General features: G+C 46.8%; 1 protein-coding gene across 4 annotated transcripts in view; it reads left to right on the forward strand.

Moving 5' to 3' along the window:
- Positions 1–21,838, forward strand: part of TENM4 (teneurin transmembrane protein 4) — a 757,738-nt gene that overhangs the window by 702,269 nt on the left and 33,631 nt on the right. For all 4 annotated transcript variants that reach the window (XM_090030685.1, XM_090030687.1, XM_090030688.1 and 1 more), the window contains 3 exons: positions 3,104–3,981; positions 14,995–15,167; positions 19,481–19,716. In XM_090030685.1, the coding sequence (XP_089886811.1) occupies positions 3,104–3,981; positions 14,995–15,167; positions 19,481–19,716 (1,287 nt within the window). The remainder of the gene's footprint in view (positions 1–3,103; positions 3,982–14,994; positions 15,168–19,480; positions 19,717–21,838) is intronic.

Genomic DNA, 21,838 nt, shown 5'->3' on the forward strand with positions numbered 1-21,838 from the left:
GGAAATCTCCATTTGATGATTGCTTTATTTCTGGATGATGAAGTATGCAAACCTTTTACAGCCCAGGACTCAGCCCTTCCCAGAGCGCCAGTTTGGAGGTACAGTCCTTTAAAACCTTTTGTGCCACTTATTATGGCATGGCTAGAAGAATGTTGCCCTGTTCTGCAAAAATACAGATCATAGCTGGAGGGCTAAGTACTGTTATTCAGCCACAATGGATGTCAATGGGGTTTCCCTTTTGTAACTGCCTACATAATTTTCATGCTCCCTTATGGAATCTGTTCTTCGTGTTTTTTTCCCCCCTAATTTGAAAAGATTACCCTCACTTCTTTGTAACAGGTTCCCACTGTCTGCAATTTCTGAACAGGCTAAAATTACAAGTTTAAAAGCTCTCACGCCTCGTAGAGAGAAGTAAATTTTGATGGTTAAAGGCCATCTTGTATTATAATGGCTCCCATCTCGCAACTATATTCTTTTCTGTTAGTGCCAGCTACAGCAAGGTTATTGTGGTCCGAGCTTTAAAAAAACCAACATTTTCAGCCAGGCTTTGGCTTTTATGTAATAATGTCCCCTTTAAACGGTCCTGAGGTAGATTCAGAAATGTATCGTCTGCAGTGCCTTTCTTCTGCTGCTTTCAAATGAAAAGAGCTGTTCTCCAGTACCAGGGTCTGCGATGGAAAGCTACATGACAGACAAGGGTTTAAAAAAAATCAACTTGGGAGCTATCTTTTCATCATTTACAGTGGCTAGAAAGGTCTCTGCAGTCAGGCCCCTGAGGCTCTCTGGGACAAGAGGGCATGAAATATTTAGCTGCCGACGCTGACAAGAAATGGGTTTTAAGAAATTGAAAATTCCCTTGTCAGCTCCAAGTAAACCCTGCTCTTGATGCTAACTCAAGGCTGCAGCGGAGCAGTGCTTTCAAGACAATTGGAAAGTATGGAGGCATGCATTATTGAAGAGAAAACCACAGGCTATAGTGTTTTACCACAGGAAGGGTTAAAGCAGGCCAGGGGCCAAGAAAAGAAAGGGATTGTGAGAACAGAGCTGAGCGTCTAGACAGGACTCAACTTGCCACATGCAGCGCTGAGATTCATGCCTCTGAAGCCGGGCTGTCCGAAGTCAGAGTAGACCAACATCTCCGGCAGCTGAGAAATAAATAAGCCTAGAAAGGCTTCGAACATGAGAGATCACAAATAAACCCAGGCTACAGCAGCAACATTGGACAAGTGGATCAAAAGCATGTGAGGCTCCTGTGGGTCTGACAGGGTCTGCTCTGCTCAGCCTCTTAGAGTGCATTGATATACGTCCCTTTTCATCTCATTAAAGACTGAGTTCAATATAAATGGGTTGCAGCAGACTCGATTAATTGAGTCCGCTCCAGATGCAAGCTAACGCGCGCTACGCTGCGGCACGTGCAGTTGTAGAAGCAGCGAAATGTGCATCAGCAGCGGTGCGCTGTGATGATTAGAAATTGAAGGTGTTTTAGAAATTTAGGTTTAAATTAGAAATGACGGTGTTTTCATTCAAAAGCACGCTGTCGGCATTTTCCGCGTGCTGATGCACATTTTGCCATTTCTGCAACTGCACGCGCCGCAGCGCCAGGCATTTTTAAAACCCCCCGGCACTGCAGTGCAAACATGTGCACAAATGCACACAGAGCCCCAGCAAAAGTGAATGTATTGGGCCTGAGGTTGCCAGGGTCCCTTTTACTTCCCTCTGAGCAGGCAGGTGGCCTGGGAAGATGGGAAAGAGGAGGTTTATTACAGAGGCAGGGTGACACCCTGAAACTGCATTGCACTGTCTGTGCCATGGTGTGTCTCATTCGACAATGCCTGAAGCAATGCTGTGTGGTATCGTTCGACTCCCAGCATACAGGCATGGTAGGGAGGGGAGGATGGGGCAAAATACAACTCTACTCTGTACCTTCTGATAAGGTAACATATGATCCCTTAGGGATCGTAGCAAGCCTTTCTAAATAAGTCATTCTGTGCAACCAAATGGGACTGTATAGCTATGAGACAGCTTTTAATAATGGTCATTCAACGGGCTATTTAAAAGCCTTATAAACATTCATAGACGACCAAGTACATTGTCCAGAGCTGTTCTCTGAACACAGCACTGCAGATCTCTTTCAATGCACACATGCTGTGCAAGGATTTTGGATCGTTAGCTGGCTCCTTTCAACTCACCATTGAATCATTCCTGCATTGATGAAACATGAAATAAAACAAAATCATCACCAAACGTATTTCTATACTGTTTGGTAAAGATCTGTAGTCTGGGAATGGAAAAAGGACAGCAAATCATGTTGACATTTCTACACTAGTCCAACTTGCTCTCAGTGCTGAGGTAAAGTCCCCTTAGGTATGGCATTATTCTTGGCAAATTAAACGGTATCCTCAGTTGAAAGATGGTGCATGGTTAAAGAACAATATTGGGATCTTTGACTCTCATTTCTATTGCTGGTTCAGTTTATGCATCTCTGTAATGGGTCAATACAATATCAATACCTATCATTTATATTGAACTCAGTCTTTAATGAAGCATAATGAAAAAACCCACCTGGAAGAAGCAGGCATTTTATTTCAAACTGTGAAATTGAATTCCTTGAGAATTGCTGTTTATGTATGTTCACAGGAATGAGACCCTGAACTAAGTTTTCAAAAAAATGTTCCTAGTTCATGTACACAGAATTTGTCGTTGCAAGGCAGTAGTATAGTTAATGGCACAAGCAGTTGTACACAAGCCATGCGGTATGCACATACACTTTAATCACTTCTGGAACATCTATCCTGTGCTCTCTAGAATGGGGGCTATCTTATTATTATTTGATATTATGGCTCCCAATACAGTGTAAATTAATAAGAAGTTATTCCTTTATCCCTTTTTCAGTATTCCACCGCTTACTTCTCTGTTACCCCATGCCAAACATACCACATACCTGGATAGCACAATGATTTGGGGAGGGAGGGAGAAAGGAGTGGGCAGATGGATAGATGTATGGATGGGGGCTTTTAGAAGTTTGATTATTAAGGGTGACTGTAGGAATCAAATAGAAAGAACAATGTTTTTCACCATTTCTTTTTCACTGTCATGTTGTTAGGTTCGTCTAGAGTGGCCCACAGACCTGGCAGTCAACCCGATGGATAATTCCCTGTATGTCCTCGACAATAATGTCGTGTTGCAGATCTCTGAGAATCACCAAGTGCGCATTGTGGCAGGAAGGCCTATGCACTGTCAGGTCCCAGGCATTGACCACTTCCTCCTCAGCAAAGTGGCGATCCATGCCACCTTAGAATCTGCTACAGCTTTGACTGTTTCTCATAACGGGGTCCTGTACATCGCTGAGACAGATGAGAAGAAGATCAACCGCATCAGGCAGGTCACCACCAACGGAGAGATCTCTCTTGTTGCTGGTGCGCCAAGCAGCTGCGACTGCAAGAATGATGCCAATTGTGACTGCTTCTCTGGGGATGATGGGTATGCAAAAGATGCCAAGCTCAATGCTCCTTCCTCCCTGGCAGTGTGCGCAGACGGGGAGTTGTATGTTGCCGATCTTGGAAATATCCGAATCCGCTTCATTCGGAAGAACAAGCCATTCCTCAACACACAGAACCTATATGAGCTGTCCTCCCCTATAGACCAGGAGCTCTACTTGTTTGACACCAATGGTAAACACCTTTATACCCAGAGCCTGACCACAGGGGATTACCTCTACAATTTCACCTACTCGGGAGATGGAGACATAACCCTGATCACTGATAACAACGGTAACTTAGTCAATATTCGGAGGGATTCCACTGGAATGCCACTCTGGCTAGTGGTGCCAGATGGCCAGGTCTACTGGGTGACAATTGGCACCAACAGCGCACTCAAGAGTGTGACAATGCAAGGGCATGAAGTGGCCATGATGACGTACCATGGCAACTCTGGTCTTCTTGCCACCAAGAGCAATGAAAATGGATGGACAACATTTTATGAGTAAGTACCATTAGAATGATATGCCATGGGCCTTGTGTTGTATTCAGTGATCTGTTTGATCCTTAAGGAATAAAATTCATTGGACAAAAGGTACTCGTTGTAGAATGGCTAGAGTAAGAAGAGAATTTTGCACCATATTAGGTGTGATAGAAAACTTGACAACAGATGTAACAATGGAAAATGAAACACGCTAAGCACTTAACAATCACATTTATCTCCAAAATTAGCTCTTGCATCTAATCTATGAATAAAAATATAGAGGTAAACCACAAGGAAGAGGAAAAATACAAGTTATTTTGTGGGTATACTTATAACAGTAGTTAGTTATTTCTTGCCACCCAGTAAGATGGAAAATTTATGAAACTTGTCTGCTCTGTGCCTCCATTCATTTCAGTGGAGCCATATGATAGCTATAAACCCTCCAGAGTTCCACATAAGGAAGTATTGTGTAGTGTCTGGAAAAGAGAAATGGGACTCTGGATTTAGGTAGGTCAGAGCAATTCGTTAGCAAGCAGATGTTAAAGGGATTAAGAACTTGCTAACTGACAGATCTCCAGCAGTATTCATTCATTTGAAATCCACATCATAGAGGAGCATTTCTATTGTGATTCTACTAGGATTGGATCTTCGCCTGATTTTGTTCAAAACTCACATCAGTGATCGAGATGTCAATATAAAACCATGGCTGAGAAAATTCACAGGCAGCAATTAAGATGGGTAGAGTGGTAAATAATGGGAAGTCATCTGGCAAGATCTGGATTGCCTGGTTAGCTAGCCCCATTCCAACAAAATGGCAGAAAATTGTACGTGTGGGAGCAAGGAATGCAGACCACTGCCACAGGATGGGGCACCGTATCCTGCTAACACTGTAAGGCTGAAAAAGGTCTGGGGATAGTAAGAGACAATCAACTCAACCTGAGCTCCCAAATTAGCCGTATCCAAAAGGGCTAATTTGGTTATATGGAAAAGGTAGCAATGAGTGGGATAAGGGGTGATTTTGCTAGCTTATATGGCAGCGGTGAGATGGACACTACAATGCTGCCAGTTTTCTTGTTTAAATTTTAGAAAGAAATTTGAAAAATTGGAGAGGATAAAGAAAAGAGCCACAACCATTATTCAAGGGCTGGAGAAAACGCTTTACAGTGAGAGACTTAAAGATCTCGGTTTAGTTTATCAAAGGGAAAGCTGAGAAGCACCTTGATTACAGCATGCAGGTGCTTTCGTGGGCCAAAAACACCTGGTACTGAAAGGTTTTTTAATGTAATGTACAAGGGCATAAAAAAGACCAAGCCAAAGCTAGAAGCTAAAACCAGATAAATTCAAACCAGAATATAACATAATTTTTTAACAGTGAGGGCACTTACCCAGTTAAATAAACTAATAAAGGAAATGGTGGATTCTTTATTTGTTTCTTGATATCTTTTGATTGCCAAATATAAGCTATTCATTCATCAAATGCAGAGTATTGGGCTCAGTACAGGGATAACAACTAAGCGAAATGAGAGGTGTGTGTTAGTGCCTCAAGAGTACTTCTCTCAGGGCACGTTTAAATCGAGTCACAGAATCCCGGAGTGGGAGGAACTTCAAGGGTCGTCTAGTGCAACACTTCACACAGATGCAAGATTCGGCATTTCTGTACAACCCCAGACAGATCCAACCCAGCCTCCTTTTGCAGACCTCCAGCGAAGGAGATTCTGCACTTCGCCTAGGCAGCTTCTTAATATTGTCCTGCTGTTCTGGCAGCTAAGAAGTTTTACTTGCTCTAAATAAGTTTTGCTGCTGTTTAACCCCATTGCTATCCTGCTCTCTCTGGCAGGGGAGAACAGCATTTCTTCATCTTTAAGGCATCTCTTTTCAAACATTTGAAAACTGCTATATCATATCCTTTCTTCCAAACTACCCACACCTAGTTCCATCAGCCTTTCCTCACACCTGCTTTCTTCCAACCCTTTATCGTCTTTATCATTCACCTTTGGACCTTCTCCTACTTCTTGACATGCAATTCATATTGCATACAAATCCTGATACAATACTCTAGCTGAGGTTTAACCAGCACTCAGTAGAGCATTACAGTCACCTCCTGTATCCTGCATATAATGCTGTGTTGTTCTGTTTAGCTTTCACTTAGTCCAGGGTAATTTCAGACACAACAGCAATCACCATGCATCAGCTTTTCCTCAGTGAGTCTCTACCCCCCGTTAATTCAGTTTAATTTGATTATTTGTCCATACCCTGAATGTATCATAATCCAGTTAAAGCCACTAGGAATCTATATCTTGCCCGTGTTTTCCAAAGATAAATAAATGGCAGGAAACAGCATAGCTCAGTAGGACCAAGGCAATCTTCAGCCACTCACAACTGCTTCTGTTTTTTCTTTTTGCAAGTCATTTTCTGGTATCTCTTCTTCTCCCTAAATGTTGTAAATCTGGGCTGTTAGGTCACAGCTTCCATGGGCCTGAATCAACTGAGCTGATGTTACCCTGGGATGAAGAATAGGAAACAGGATTTCTTACATCCTAGGAATAGTCCTCTCTGAGGCCTCCCAGTATGTTCCTACTGACATGGGGGAGGTGGAAGAGGGCCAAGCCATGGGATCTATTGGCCATGTCTCCCCAGAGAGCAAGGGGATAGGAGCCTTCTCCAAAGGAGAGCACATCTGCTCCAAAGCCCTTGTAGAAGGGGAGGCCTTTCTCCTAGACCAGGGCTATCCAATTTCAAAGTGGCTGGGAGCCACAGTCCCATGACTATACATCGCGGCAGCAGCATTAGTAGGGACCATGGGCCACCCAGGCTACACACCCCACATGCACACGGGGGGAGCCCAAGGGTTGTATGCTAAGCCCTCATGAGCTGTGGGTAGCTTGCTGGCCACCCATTAGACAGCCTTGCCGTAGACTGTGAGAAACCCACCTGCAGCCATCCAGCTCACTGACTGTAGTGTTGGGAGGGGAAGAATTCAACAGTTGCTCCAGAAAATGGCATCCTACGTCCCAATGAACTTCTGTGCAGGTCCAGGGCTGGATCCAGAGGGGTTGCAGGAGTGCGACCTCACCCTCCTTTCTGGCCACATCACAGGAACAGCAGTCAGGGTCATTTTTAAGTCCCTCAAGCAGGTAATAATTCCTTCCTTCCTTTCCATGCTCTGAGGCATGTCCCCTCTGCCTGCCACTACCACTGCCACTGTCTTGCTCAAGCTAGGACAGCAATGGGTGGGTTCTGCCTCCCTGCCTGGTCCCCCTGGCTGTTCTCCGCCAGCCCAAGGGCAGGTGCAGAGATGGGGAACTGCCAGCACTCCCCTGGGCTGAGCCCAGCCCCTGAGCAGCCTGGCTGGAGCTGGGTAGAAATGGTTTTCGAGCTCTCCTAACTCTTGGGACAGTGGCAGGGGGGCAGGGAGGAAGGCTGGGTGCAGGGAATGCAGCCACCCCGGTCACTGCTTCCACACCCCACTTTGCAAAATCCTCCTGTGCAAGTCTCATTTCAGAGGGCTAAATGATGTCTATATATTACTGTACCTCTGCACAGCAGTGAAGTTTGACCTCGCTACACAGGGTGTGACATTCACACAGTACAGGTCTGCTTGACCAGCAGCTGAATGAAAAATCCACCTTCATGTTGGGTTTTTGGCAGAGATAATTAATCAGAAAAGTAGGCCTGGAAACTCTTGCAAGCTAAAACTCTGATGCCATCCATCTCCTCAATCCAAAGCAAAAGGATACAATTTATTGGGTTTTGTTTTCTTAACTTGACCTGAAAGAATGGCAACACATCTGTTTTAATGGCTTAGGAACTGTTTTTGGCTTTTTTTTTAAAAGAGAAACAAGAACCTTGTTAATTTTTTTTTTAAGAAATCAGGATTATAGTAATTATCTTGATTACCATAGCTCATTGAGATGGTATCATTGTATGTTAAATAATTTAGCTTCCCTCTAAGCCAAAGTCACAACTTTTATGCATTTAATCAATGCAAGGCTTTTTTGTTGTAGGTCTTTTGTGTGCTCAATTAGTCTTCAAGGTAATTTTTTCAGATGCAGACCTAGTAGGTATTTGCACATCACTGCAGCCAAACCTTACAGTCAGGCTGCCCAGAAACCATGTTCACCAACAAGAGGTGATGCAGACTGGGGGTGGGAGGATAGGGTTATTGAACCAGATCTTCAGATTTCAAAAAGTGGAATGATCCCAATTTACACTACAGTGAACGGAGGCAGTGTCTTTGCAAAGGTTTCTGCTTCTGCTTTGGAAAGTGGGACATGCTTTCTCCAAATTCACATTCATGGACAAATGTTGGTCTCAAAATTGCTCTTGTTAACCCAGCTCTTGGGTTTTTCTTTCTTGTGATCTGCGTACTGTGGTCTGATTTAATGACACAAATGATTAACTTAATGGAAGAATTTTCTGAGGGATCCCTGAACCTTTTGCCAGGAGTCCCCTGTGAAGTTTGAACAGGGGAATTCTGCTCCAACTTTGAATCCTAGTCCCCAGATAGCTGGATGCTTCTCTCAAACTACTCTGTAGCATGGGCAAAAATTGCAGCAAAATAGCATAATTGTTGTCACTGTGCTTCTGAGTTACCTCTACTGTGCCGTGTCAAGTAGGCTGTACCTTTTGGAGTACCTATACCAAATTCAAGAAGCTGAGGCAATATAGCCCCAAGTGTATGCTAAGAAGCGTTCCCTGAATGTGGAGCTGGGCTGGTAGGCAGCTACATCAGCTCATTCTCAGGTGGTGCATGTACAGCTCGGGTCAGTAGCTGCCTTATAGTTCATGGCCACACTTCCAGGCATGGCATTGATGCAGGGTAGGCATGTTCTCCATCACAGAGTGCTGCTTGGGGTCTTCTGAGCACGGTTACCTGCCCAGCAACAAAAGGCTAGAGGCTCCAAGTATAGCCTTGATTTCTCAGCCTTTGGGGCCTCTCCCAGGGCTTGTCTGTAATGGGTCAGTGATAGGTCTTATGGAGGGTAGGACTGAACAAGTCCCACCCAACCAAGCCTGCCAATGAACTGCAGAGCTGCAAAGCCATGATATTGCTTTAAATTTGCCCTTAGTGGCCTCTCTTAGACACAGGAGAGATGGTATCAGCTCAAGAGAAGGTGCTGGAGCCACGTCTACAGATGTGTCATGGGCACCCTTCCAGCTTTCGAGCATGGCAGGCAAATAGGACATGCTCAGTCCTACCTTTCCCAAGCCCCACCTCTGATGTGATGCAGCCTGAAGCACGTACAGCTGCGTTCCAGATCGGTCCAACCCTTGCATCTCAGCCCAGTTCTCATATAGGCTCAGCCTGGGCTTCTGTTTTTGCATATGGGCCTTTACATTCCCTCCCCTATTCCAAGATAAAGATGAATGGGGATGAACAGCTACCTCTTGAGTATAAAGCAACATGTATTTAATGTAGCCTCTTACCCAGCGATTATAGTCCTGCATGCCTGTGACACTTAGGGAATTTCTGTGAAGCTATAAATTACAGGAACCCCAAACAGGGCACAAATCCCTTTGTCCTATCTGAGGTGTGCATTTCTCCCCTGCTCCTTGTTCTACTTTAAATATAATACAGAGCCTCACCATTGCTCCTTTAAAGACAATGGAGCAAAATGGCAATAAGGGAAAATACCACTTTTCTACTGCCCCAGAACAAGTCTCTTAGGCAAGTTCTGTGTCACTAGGTACCCATTAACACAACAAAGTTAAAACCAGGGTGTTTTTAGGCTGCAGACAGTCAAAAAGCCTGGGGATTGAATTGATTCAATCTTCATAGGTTAGTCTAAACTGCATCAATTGAACCGATAAGCAAGTGAACAGACATTCACTTCTGATTCCAGAAATGCAGCCACATGCCTGCAGTGGCTCAGGCCAGAAGCTGGGGGGGCACTAGAGCACACTTCTCTGATAGGCTGGAGCAGGCAGCTTAGGCCAAAGCTAGCCTGCCTACCCTGCAAGGGAGGTGCAAAGCATCCTGGGATGCTGGGGGACTGTGAATTAACTTGAATCTGGAATAGAGTCTTGCATCAGGTCAGGTACCCATGGGTCAGGTCCAGGTGGGAACGTGAACTACTTTACATTTTGCAGATTGGGTGTGGGTCTGAAAAATAAAATTTCAGATTAGACTCAGGTCGGGTAAGCCTCACCGCCAGCTGCTGACAGATGTAAGAAATCCTACACTTTACTGGAAGAAGCAGCACAAATGAGATCAAACAAAGAAGGAAGAATGGCCATGAAGGAGATCAAAGAAAAGATAGAGCAGGGTGGCACACCCTGCTCTATCTTTTCTTTGATCTCCGTCGCAGCCATTTTGAACATTAACGTTCTGCTTTTTCTGGTAAGACGCTGTTTTCTTTTCCAAGTCTGGCAGCAGCTGCCCAACACATGCCCAGAACAGGCAGCGTGTTAGTGTGATCTGACTTGCCCAACGTCTGTATAGATCAGGTGCTTCAGCAGGGTTTGTTTGGTGCTTTTATCTAATAGCTGACTGAATCAGCTATTACATAAAGGTGCCAAAAAGCCCTTCTGAAACTCCCAATCTATACAGATGCTGTGGAGGCGGGTTGAACTAACACAATGCTGCTTCCAGGAAAGCGCAGAGTTATTTTTTGTTTTATGTCTGTCAGCAGTGCAGATCAGGTTGCAGATTTGCCTGAAGCGGGTCAGGTCAGTCTGTGGGTAAGACGACTTGCTAATAAGGGTTGCAGGTTCAGGTCTGGTTGTATAACATTAAGCGCAGGTCCGAAGTGGGCCTTTAAACTCAGACCCACACAGGTCTCTGATCTGGGGAGGACAGAAGTTCAATAAACTGATTTACCTAAATTAGTTATGTCTGATACTGCATCCATCCAGGTTTATTTTAAACCGGTTTTGGCCATTTTGATAGCAGTTTATGTGCACTGAACTTCTGTTGTATTACCAATTTGAACCAGTTTCTGATCAGATATACTGATTTATGTGTAATTTTGGTCCCTAGGCTTAGTGTCAAAAGGACAGTGAAAGCCCACCAGTCAAATCACCAAGGTTTGGGGGGGTGTTCGAAGCCTACATATGATTTTAACAACCTAGTAAGGAATGCATTTCAGCTCCTCTTTGCTGTTGGGCATTGAGGGAAGTGGCAGGTAATAACAGGGTCAGATACACACTGGTTTGGTGCGCAGGATGTTATAAAGGAGGGGCTTTCTGACATACAAGTAGCTTGCTAGGATCGTTATAGATTTTTAAATGTTGGATTTAATGTCACTGCAAACACTGAGTTGGAGGAGGGCAGGTGTGGTCCTGTGCCACCTCATGCACAAGGTGTAGTTTGGGGAGCGCTGGAGAAGCTTCGGCACTAACTGTAATCTTATTAGAGTGCATTTTTCCAACGTATTTGGCTGCAAGCTCCAGAAGGCTGCTAACAGGTGAAACCACCAAGATGAGGAATCCCAGCGAATCCTGCAAGGAATTGATTTCTGAGTAGACAACACTTGTGACACTCTCTCAATTCCCAGAACCAATGATTCTGCATAACAGTAATGTGATAAATGCAAGCTCCAAGTGTTTACAAGCTAACAATTAGGCCTCATAAGCACCAAATACCATTTTAATTCTGTGCATTGAACCTTAGCTAAATAAATTTCCAGTTGGGAATTGATGGCAACAGCTTCCTTTGCCGGCCTAATAATTGTCACTGTAATTGTAAATGCCGAGTCTTTGCAGTTGGTGTGAATGGGAGGCAGCAGCTGCGTTAGCAGGTGATGAATTCATTGCTCAGAGTGGCTGCTGTGTACATTCCTGTGCTTCAGTGTTTCTTTCATTCTGGTGCTTCTGGAGCTCTTGGAGAACACAGACGTCTTAGGCTGGGATGCAAACGGGGCCACCTCTAAATCCTTAGACTGTGGAAACAGGCCTATCCAGCTTAGCTGTGAAATGAGTTGACTAGGGGAGATTTATCTTACTACAAATACCAGGACGCACCTGCAGCTACATGAAAGCCAGTCACCTGGCCTTCGTCTCCAAGCCGGGGATCTGTCAGAGAAATGCCTCTGTGAAGGCTGGAAGCGGAGGTGAAGGGAGATGAAACATTCCTGTCAATCACTTTGCCTTGTTAAAGCCTATTATCCATTCAGAAATGCAGAGGCCTTAAAGTCAGAGGGGCCCAGGGGGTTGGGGGTGTATAATAAACAGCATCATGTATGCGCCGTACCTTCTAATCCAAGCCAAAAGGGCAAAAATGCTCCCATGATATGCAAAATATGCAGTGAGCAAAGAGGAAAAGAAAGGCATGCCGTGAGGGGAGCACGCAGCACGCAAAGGAGAATTTCAGCACCCACTCCCATGGGTCGCGAGCCTCCTGCCCTGCATCATCATCCAGCACGAAAGGGCTTCTTTTTGGGACATGAATTTTGTTACACTTCATCTGCTGTTAATTAAAAATCATAATCAAAATGTTAATGGTGCAGTTATGCTACTTTCTCACATCCCCTTCCCTGTAGGATGCGACCTTTTAGCAGCTGTGACTAGGTGAGATATCACCTCTGGAGTAAAGTGCTTAGGAGTGCCCTCCCCGCCTCACTTTCTAATGCAGATGGGATAGAAGAGAAACAGGCTTTTGCATGCATAAAAAGGCAGATGTTTTGAGTTACCCGCAGTCCCAAATTCCACTCCTTGCTCATAGGTAGAATTCAGCCACGTTGCTGCCCAGTCTTGTTAAACTCTGCATGTGACATATTATGCAAATTGTGTTTATTTTCTTTCTTTGATTTAAATAATAAAAAGCTTTAGGCACCCCGTTCCACCCATATGGTTGCTATATATGCATTATTTGCATATGCACCAGTTATTTGCATATTTGCAAATCATTCTTCCCCAAGCAGCGGCAGGGCCAGGAGATGAAGCTGCACAGAGCTTGGCAGCTGTTGCCATGTTAGGTGACAGGAGAAGGGATGTGAAGGACTGCTAGCGTGCATACGTGGGCAAGTGCCAGGGGGTGTTTGAGGTGTGCCGATGCGGGGAGGTTGGGTAATGTAGGGGGTCGGGTCGGTGCTAGAAGGTGTCTCAGGGCACTGGATAGATGTAGGGGTGCTTGGGTGAGTTGGGAGTTGCTAGTAGAGGGACTGACATGGGGACTTTATGGATGTGTTGGGAAGAAAGCAGGTGTCTGGAAGGATGGTTTGTGGTGCCAGGGGAAGCTGTGCCCTACGAAGTTGGCTGTTTGCTCAGAGGTGATAACTGAGGGACTGAGGGCCTTTCTTTGGAGCATGGAAGTAGGCATAAATTGTGTATAGTCCTTGTGCTGCCTCCCTGCACAGAGCTGAGTGTCATTCACTTCAGATGAATCACAGACTAGTGACTCAGGACTTAAAATGAACCAGGAGTCACTTGTCTATCACACATACACACACCCTGTCTCTCATATATCCATGGCCCTGATTCTCATCTCTCTCACGTTACCTTTATGCCAGCAGACCTCCTCCAACTTCAGTGGTGTTACGCTTGGCTGGGGCCAGCATAAGAAAAGGATCAGGATGTAGCTGAGAAGAATCACGTGTTTTTTTTCTGTGCATTTTTTCTTTGCGCCATCCTTGCCCTGAGCTTGTTAAGCGTGCCAAGTCTGAGCTGTCAAGTTCAGATACCGACATCCTAATGATTGCGGGGTTGGGATAGGGACCCTCTTCACTCTTTAGGTTGCACTTTCCAAGCAGGAATACAGATGTCACTTAGGGAAAGCGCGTGTGCTATTGTGTGTGCTTGGGATAGCATGACCGTTGCCATGTCCCTCAGTTGTCATACTCTGGGTCTCTCCTCCTCAGAGGTCCTGCTCCTCAACCTCTTATCATTCTTGGCATTTGCTACATCTTCCTAAAAGCACAGGGCCCAAAACTGAGCACAGGTCTGCAGCTGAGGCCCCACCGTGTGCCTCCAATGTTGTACATTCAGCACTTCCCGGAATAGCATTTGCTCTTGAACGCCTGGCGGGCAGGACTTGCAATGGCTTGACTCTCACCCGTGGGTAGGTTTTGGTAGCAGAGGTAGACAGGATAGCTTTTATACCTGTTTCTCCTCGTCAGCTTACAGGGCTTACCCGTGACTGGTATCTTGTCAGTCGGCCCACGGGCCCTGGGGAGTTGCACCCCAGTGGCTTCCTACCGCACTGCGCTCTGGTTTACATTTTGGGAAGCTGTCCTTACCCTGAGCTCACTCTCCCTGCTAGAGCCATGCTTTGAACATGCCCAGGGGACCGGGAGCCATTGCTAGGTGGGGAGATGCAGGCTCAGCATGAGAGCACCCATGTGAGCGCTGCTCGGGGAAGTTCCAGCCGCAGGGCGTCTGCGTCTCCTTTTTACTGATAAAACAAACCCCTACCTCGTTAGGCGGTCGATGGCCTGTGCAGAAAGAGCTGTTCTCAGCCTCCTTCCTCGTGTTCCCATCGCAACAATCACCCTGGCCAGCACCTCTCATGAGAGAAAGTCAAGGAGTGACGAGAGAGAGGCCACGTTCTCACCCGCTCAGATTGGCTCTGCTAGATGAGGACTGGGGCACAGGATGGGGCGATGCTAAGCAAGGGTCCCGGGGCCTTCGTTCCCTGGGGCAGCTAGTCTGGCTCCTCTCTCCAACCCTCGCGTTCACTTTAAAAGAAGGAAGCAAAATAATCCGAGTCCCAGAGTACAAAGAGCCAGGAGCACAACCCAGGGAAAGAGCAGACCCTGGCATTGCAAAAGCCCTTCTGTTCAGCTGAGACAGACTTATTTAAGCCAATCTGAAGGCAGAACAGGGAAAGTACCATAAATCAGGAGCAGAGGCGATGTGAGGATGGCAGGGTATATATATATATATTAATATATAGGCTTGATTACAAGCATTGTGCCAAGTCCTGCTCCTCTCCACAGGACAAAGCTCCCTACTCAGATGGTCCTGAGAAACCCCAGTCAAGGGCATTGCCTGGGTAAGGGCTTGGGAGGTCAGGATGTGGCCTGTTCTTCATAGGGCAGCATGTACGCTCTGCTCCTCAGGCCACGCTGTTGATCATGCCGCGTTCCTCCCTTCCAGGTACGACAGCTTTGGGCGCCTCACCAACGTGACGTTCCCCACGGGCCAAGTCAGCAGCTTCCGCAGCGATACCGACAGCTCCGTGCACGTCCAGGTCGAGACATCCAGCAAGGACGATGTGACTATAACAACCAATCTGTCCGCCTCGGGTGCCTTCTACACCCTCCTGCAAGGTGAGCTCTCAAACTGCTCCCCTGCTTGCACGGCACTTGCAGGTTTAAGGACCAGGGACCGGGGCTTGTCTTGACCATTCCTGTGCCAGAAACCCCTTGGTGTCCCAGCGCCTTGTAACTCTCCCCATGCTGATACACGCGCACTCATGCCTACTCAGCATGGCAAGCAGGAACTTTAAGCAGCTCACAGGTCCCTCCGGACTTGTTTTCCACTCTCGGTGTAGTACTTAGCTGCCCATTCCTCTCACGGTGCGATATTTCAGCAATGTTCCCATTGTTGTCATAACAAAGGGGCTGCTAAATCTAAGTCCTCTTCTGGCTGATCATGTTACTCCAGCCTTTTAATGCCTTTCTGCTTCAAAACTTAGTGCCCCATTGGAATGGACTTCAGGCTGAGGGTAGGAGACCATATTTTTTTGTTCACTGATCTCTCAGATGCATGCTAAGCATCCCCTGATCGAGAGCTGATAGACCAAACCAGCCCAGAGGCTCCCACGGACAGGGTTGCACATACACGGTAAAAACTTAGCACAGCGGGTTCTGCACATGTAGGGCCAGACGTGGGGCTGTTATAAGACAGTGCAGTTCTGCCAACTTTGGTGGCAGGAGATAGATGGTGTGAGAGGATTAAGGAAGTGGGAGGTGATGGGGTGAGAAGATAGAAAGAGAGGAGGTGAAAGGGGAGGAGGCAGAGAAGCACTGGGGTAGGGAGCTGCAATTGGGGTGGAAGTAATCGTGTGGGAGTCAGTTGTGATTCCCTGAGCCCAATTGCCTGAAGTTTCAGGATGCTCCCCAGGGGCTGGGGCTGTGCTCAGTCCTGCTCCCAAGGGCCTGGAGAAACAAGGCAAAGACTGGCAAGACCTCTGCAATCCCCATTCCTTGCTAGAACTAAGAGGAGGTACCAATGGGCCCTGGCTCTCCCCTGCACTCTGCTGACTTATGCTCATTGCTCAATGAGTTGTAGTCACTCTCTTTTGTGATCAAACAGCCTTAGCTGGAAAGAAATGACCCAGTGAGACCAGTCCACCCATCTGCATTGTTTTTTTAAAAACCATGTCTCTGGGAGAGTCATTTATTTTTGGTTTCAGATGAGAAGTTTGAGGTGCCCTATGTGCTGCATTCCCTATGGGCTGGAAAAGCTATTTCAGTATCACAAGACCCTTCGTTGTCCTGGGGCATACACTGGAGTAATATGACACAAACCAAACCCAAGCCTCGCCAAACCATCCCAAATCCACTGACCTTAAGATGTCTGGCAAATACTCAGACTTGAAGTTGGCTTCACCCCCAGAGCCTAATTAAGCATTAGAAGCTCCAGTTGGGGGTTTTCAGTGAAATAAATGGCTATGATTTGGTTTATGCCTTCAGGGGTGTAGGGATGGGTGCATAATGGTGTCACAGTCAATCATTTCCAAGCTCCCCAAGAAAGGGCATCATTATCACGAGGGTGCAGGTTTACTAAAGGCTTCCCCACTTCAATATTTTGAAGTTAGAGAATGTCTTCATGGTGGGGAAGGGCAATGAATGGCTTGTAATGGACGGGGACATGAATGGTTCCCTAAAAAAATACATTTCCTGACACTTGAGCTTTCTGACAGGCTCCTGAAAGGTGTGAGCAGAACCAGTGGGAATGAAACTCCATGGCCATGTTCACCGGGGTCTCCTTAAAATAGGCCACGGTTCACAGCACAGCCAAAAGGCCTCATTTGCAAGAGCAGCGAATGCCACTCCCAGACAAATCCGAGACGTTTCAACTGAGGAACATGTACATTATGTGCTGCTCCAGTAGATGGTCATGCTCATGACTTTCTCGTGACTTTTATGACCGTTTTGCCCTCCTGGTGAGGGCATGCATTTCCAAGAGCAGCAAAGACCACCGAGCGTGGAAGTTGGCTGGCACAGAGCTTCCTCATGAGCTCCAAATCTTGGCCAACTCTGACAAATGGCTCGTGAACCTTTCAGAAAACCTGGATGGAGCTACATGTGATGTGGGTTGGAGTCGGTGTGAAACTGAGCGGCATGATGCCTCCTACCCAAACCCCAGAAACGCACAGGATAAAAGCCTCAGAGGTATCCGGCTACTGTGGTCTTCACTGGAAGTTACGGCCCAGATGCTCGAAGGTGCTCAGTCACTGCTCTAGACAGGAGTCCAGCACCTAGCCCCATGGCAGCCTGCCACAGAGTGGAAACCGAGCCTGGAGGTTGAGGCTCAAGCCCCCTGTATAATGAAAGGAAAATAAGGTGCCTGAAGTAGGGAACCACACAAACCAGCTGAGCCTGGAGCTGCCCAGCTAGCCAAGAGCGGGGAGCACAGAAAAGGAGCAGGCCTTAGATCACCTCATCTGTCATCTCTGCATGCTGGTTGGTGCATATCTTTGGCAAGACAGGTGCCCCCTGCATTTGGGCTTGTCAGATACAAAACTTCATCTGGCACCTAACCCAGGTCGGAGAGCAAGAAAGGGCTTGAAATAGTCGATAGCCCGCTAGCTAGGGCACTCACTGTGTATGCAGATTCAAAGCCAAGCTTTGTCTAACTTGGAAGAGGGACTTGAACCCCCATCTCGAGTGAATGCTTTAACCACCATGCTATTTGCTATGCCATGGTGTGTCCATCTCTTTTTGGAGCTAATCCACTTTGAATAAATAGTTATTTATTGGGTCTATATTGGGCTGTAACCGGAGTTATGGGAAATAACTTGACATCAGAGTGCCTGAATTTCTTCACAGATGTCCTCCCTTCAGAGCATCCTGTAACAGGCTTGTCCCTAATCCTCACCCACACCATCTAGGTGCACGGTGAGAGAGAGGTGCCTTACGTGTGAGGACAGCAAAGTGAGGCATGTCACCATTGAGCTAAACCTGTTCAATAGGTTTCCAGGCAAGGACCAACAGCCAGCTCCCTGACGGTCCCCCTTCTTCATTGCACCTCCAAATCAAGCTTTGAGTGTTTGTGGTCTTGATCAAGATCCCATTAAAATCAATGGAAAGGGTCTTCAGTGGGCTTTGGCTGCACATGCAAAGGGCTTTAGATCTACTGTCATGGGTCTTTGCTGCAGGCTGATATGCACTGGTGATTTCCAGTGCTCCTAATGCATTGGCTCAAGCTATCACTTAATCATTTGCTAGATGCTGTCCTGGCTGAGGTCATTGGGAAGCCTCTGACCCACTATGGCAGGAGCAGGAACACAGGTTCATAATGAATGAGACCAGCCAAAGTCAGGTGTCCTCTCCTTTCCTATTGTGCCAAGTGATGCCATTTGCCAGTCTCGCCTGCAGAGATTATTTTATCCTGACTTTGTTCCCTGCTTCCCCCCCACACCCTTACAACTGTGGGAGAACAGCTCATGAACCTATCTGACTTGCCTCCAAATGGAAAAACCATTGTCAAGAATTTTTCAAGGCAATTTTTATTCATGATTGGGTATTTATGGCAGCTGGGGAGACAGGAACAGTAATGTTCCCCCACCTGCAAGGACGTGCAGAGCAGGCAGTGTCTGCATAGTGCATTTATAAAATCCTCCCCACACTGGGCAAGGCCCATGGCCTTCTGCGCAGAATTGGAAAACGGTCATTGCAGTTGATGGAGTCTCTCCCTGATTGTCCTGTTTGTGGAGCAAGGAGCAGAGTGCTGCCTTTCTCCCTCTGCCCCCACCCCAGAGCTGATGGAGTTTGACCCAAGGACTCTGTAGGTCTCTTCAGATCTCTGCAGATCTCTCGGGACCCATCCCCACGAAAGCCCTGTGTCTCTGGGCCCTCACCCCCTGTGGCAACAAGAGCTCTGTTGGTGCCTAAGAAGTCTTTCTTTGGATGAAAGAGAATGACCCTCATCTTTGGAAAAACCAGTTAGCAGTAATCTTCAATGAGAATCTCCACCACTTGAGATGGAGAACATGGCTGGAGGGAGCATTTGCTTCCACTTGCACATATATGGGACATGCACACTCTTCAATTGAGTTAGCTCTCCCGATTCTCAGTAGCAAAAGCTCACCCGCTACACGAGTCACAAGTACGAAGCAGGCATTTTCCTCCTGGACCTGGGGTCAGTTCCAGGGGGAAACGTGAACACATTTCTGGGTGCATCAGGAGCATCGTTTAGCCCACATGCCTGGGAATTTTTCTCTAAGTGCATGAGGGCCCAAAAAAGGACATTCCCTCTGAACCAACCTGACCTGTTGTCACATTAACAATGGACAGTAAGTGGGTTTGGTTTGCGATGATCCAAAATGGTGTTGCTCGCTCAGGTGAGGAAGCGAATTAAATACGGGTTGACACCTTCCGTCTTTCATCTGAGCCCATCTCTCCCTTTCCTCCAGACCAAGTCCGCAACAGCTACTACATCGGTGCTGACGGTTCTCTGCGGCTGATGCTTGCTAATGGCATGGAGGTGGCACTGCAGACCGAGCCCCACCTCCTGGCTGGCACGGTGAACCCAACAGTGGGGAAGAGGAACGTGACTCTGCCCATCGATAACGGCCTCAATCTGGTTGAGTGGAGGCAGCGGAAGGAGCAAGCCAGGGGGCAGGTCACCGTCTTTGGGCGCAGGCTGCGGGTGAGTCGCTCATGTGTGATGTTGGATTTTAATTGGCAGTCAGATCCAGCCCTCAGTCCCAACAGGGAGGGCACTGCTGGTTCACTGTAGTGTTAGGAGAGCTGCACGCTTAGACTGGACATAACAAGCTTAATGTTCAAATCCAGCACATCACATACTTAAGTTAGAAACAAGCACAAAAATCTACATGTGTATTCCCAATTGCAGCCTGCGCTTTGCTTGCATGTAAGCTTGGACCTGGTCACTCTTAATTCAGCCTGCAGGCTCTGAAACACTTCTAAATGCATTCGAGTCACCAATTGGGCAGCACAGTGAGAAACGTCTCTAGGTAGACTGCCCTGCCCATCTCAGTCCCACAGGCTGAACCATGCTCTCTCTCCTCTGGGAACGCACAGTCGATTTTGCACTTGTGACTGGCATGCCTGGAACGTATAGTTGCCACACGACAGTGCTTTCTGCCAGCTTGTCTGTGCTTTTGAAAGGTCTAGCCCAATAAGCCAGTAATTACAATAATATTCCAAATTGCATGGTCTCACCATCCATAAATTCAAGCTGCCATTCCTTGAACTGAAGGGCTGTGCATGGCTCACAGGAAGCAATATGCACCTGGCAAGATCCAGCTCCACGAGACTGATGCTCCAAGCAGTGTTTAATGTCACTGGAGAGAGAGGAGTTGGCAGTTCTTTCCATGCACTAAAGCTGGACAGTCACTATGAATAAGTCCAGTTTCAGAATATGCATTTCCTGATCTCTGCTTCTAATCATCATTTGTTTTTTGCAGTATGTCCCCTGCACCATTTCTCCTCTTTCCACCTACACTCACACTTGCATGACATGTTTCACATTCTCCCCGCCTGTCTGAGTTGCATTTGATCTCCTCCTCCAGCGTAGGCCATATCATGAAGCACCCGTACTTTTCACTTGCTTTTTCTATCACAAATGGAAACCTGTGCTAACAGAACTCAGTGGTCCACGCTTTCCATTTCCCCTATTTATCAAGGAATAAAACCTGTTGCCAACAGAAGCCAGCGGGAGCTGGGTTACATGTGTCGGAAGCCCTCCTTGGAAGCTGCTTTATGCATGTGGATCAGCTGGCTCAAATATCCTTATTTTTCCATTTAATAACCAATAAAATTGAGACATGAGTCTGGCTGTAGAGGGAGAGGAGCCTGTGAAACCTGCAGCTGTGTCAGAGCAACTCGGCGTTCAAAGCAGTTTCTGCCCATATAGCTGCAGCTCAGCTGGCCTTCGCAGTATTATTTTCTCAGACCTTCACATTGGAATGGGTTTTTATTGTGTACTTTTGAGCATTTGGAAAATCACTTTATAGGTCTGTTTCCAGGCTGTTGATCTGTGTTTCTGTCACTCTGTTGAGGCTGACTCATGCTCATAGCCTGGTAGGGCCCAGTAAGCAGCCAGGTATATAGCATTATTCAAGGATGAAGCTGTGAGTTGCTCCATGCTGGGGATGCAGCACAGTTGAGAGTGTACAAAGCATTTTCACCTGCCTCCACACACCTGTGCAAGCTGCGTCCACACCCTCATGGCACCAGCCACAGTTGCTAATTACCTCCCAGATGGTATCAAGTACCTTTACTTGGCATCATTATAGATCTGTAGTTGTCTCTCTTCCTATATCATAAAAGGCAGAAGGACCCTCCTTTCCCTGGTCAGTGAAAAGCTTGAGGGAAGCTTTAGTTTAACACATGGTTGAGAGAGATAATTCAGAGCCCAATGAATATTATCCACTCCATGTGAATGTCCCTGAGAGTATACGCTTTCCCCCCACTACAACTCTGCTAGTAGCTATTTGCTGAAAGGCAGCAAACCAATCTAGTTCTGCTATACTAAGGAGGCAAAGCATAAAGAGAGCATCTGAAGAGGTTCAGATGTTCGGCCTGCAGCTCCGAACAGCTCAGTTCACAGGAACAGGTCTCAGGAGTGGAGGAAAGGATGTGGTGAATGGATTCTTGGAAAAATAAAGCAAACACAAACCTAACGTGCTGTCTGTCACCATCACAACAATTGCACTGCTTTGTGCAGTCTTTTCCTTTCCTCTACCCATGGTCTGTCTTGTCTATTTAGCCTGTACATTCTTGGCGGCACCAATGGACTAGTACCA

Source organism: Crocodylus siamensis, chromosome 1 (assembly GCF_052110815.1).
Source record: "Crocodylus siamensis isolate JL-2025a chromosome 1, ASM5211081v1, whole genome shotgun sequence".
Classification (NCBI taxonomy): Eukaryota; Metazoa; Chordata; order Crocodylia; family Crocodylidae; genus Crocodylus; species Crocodylus siamensis.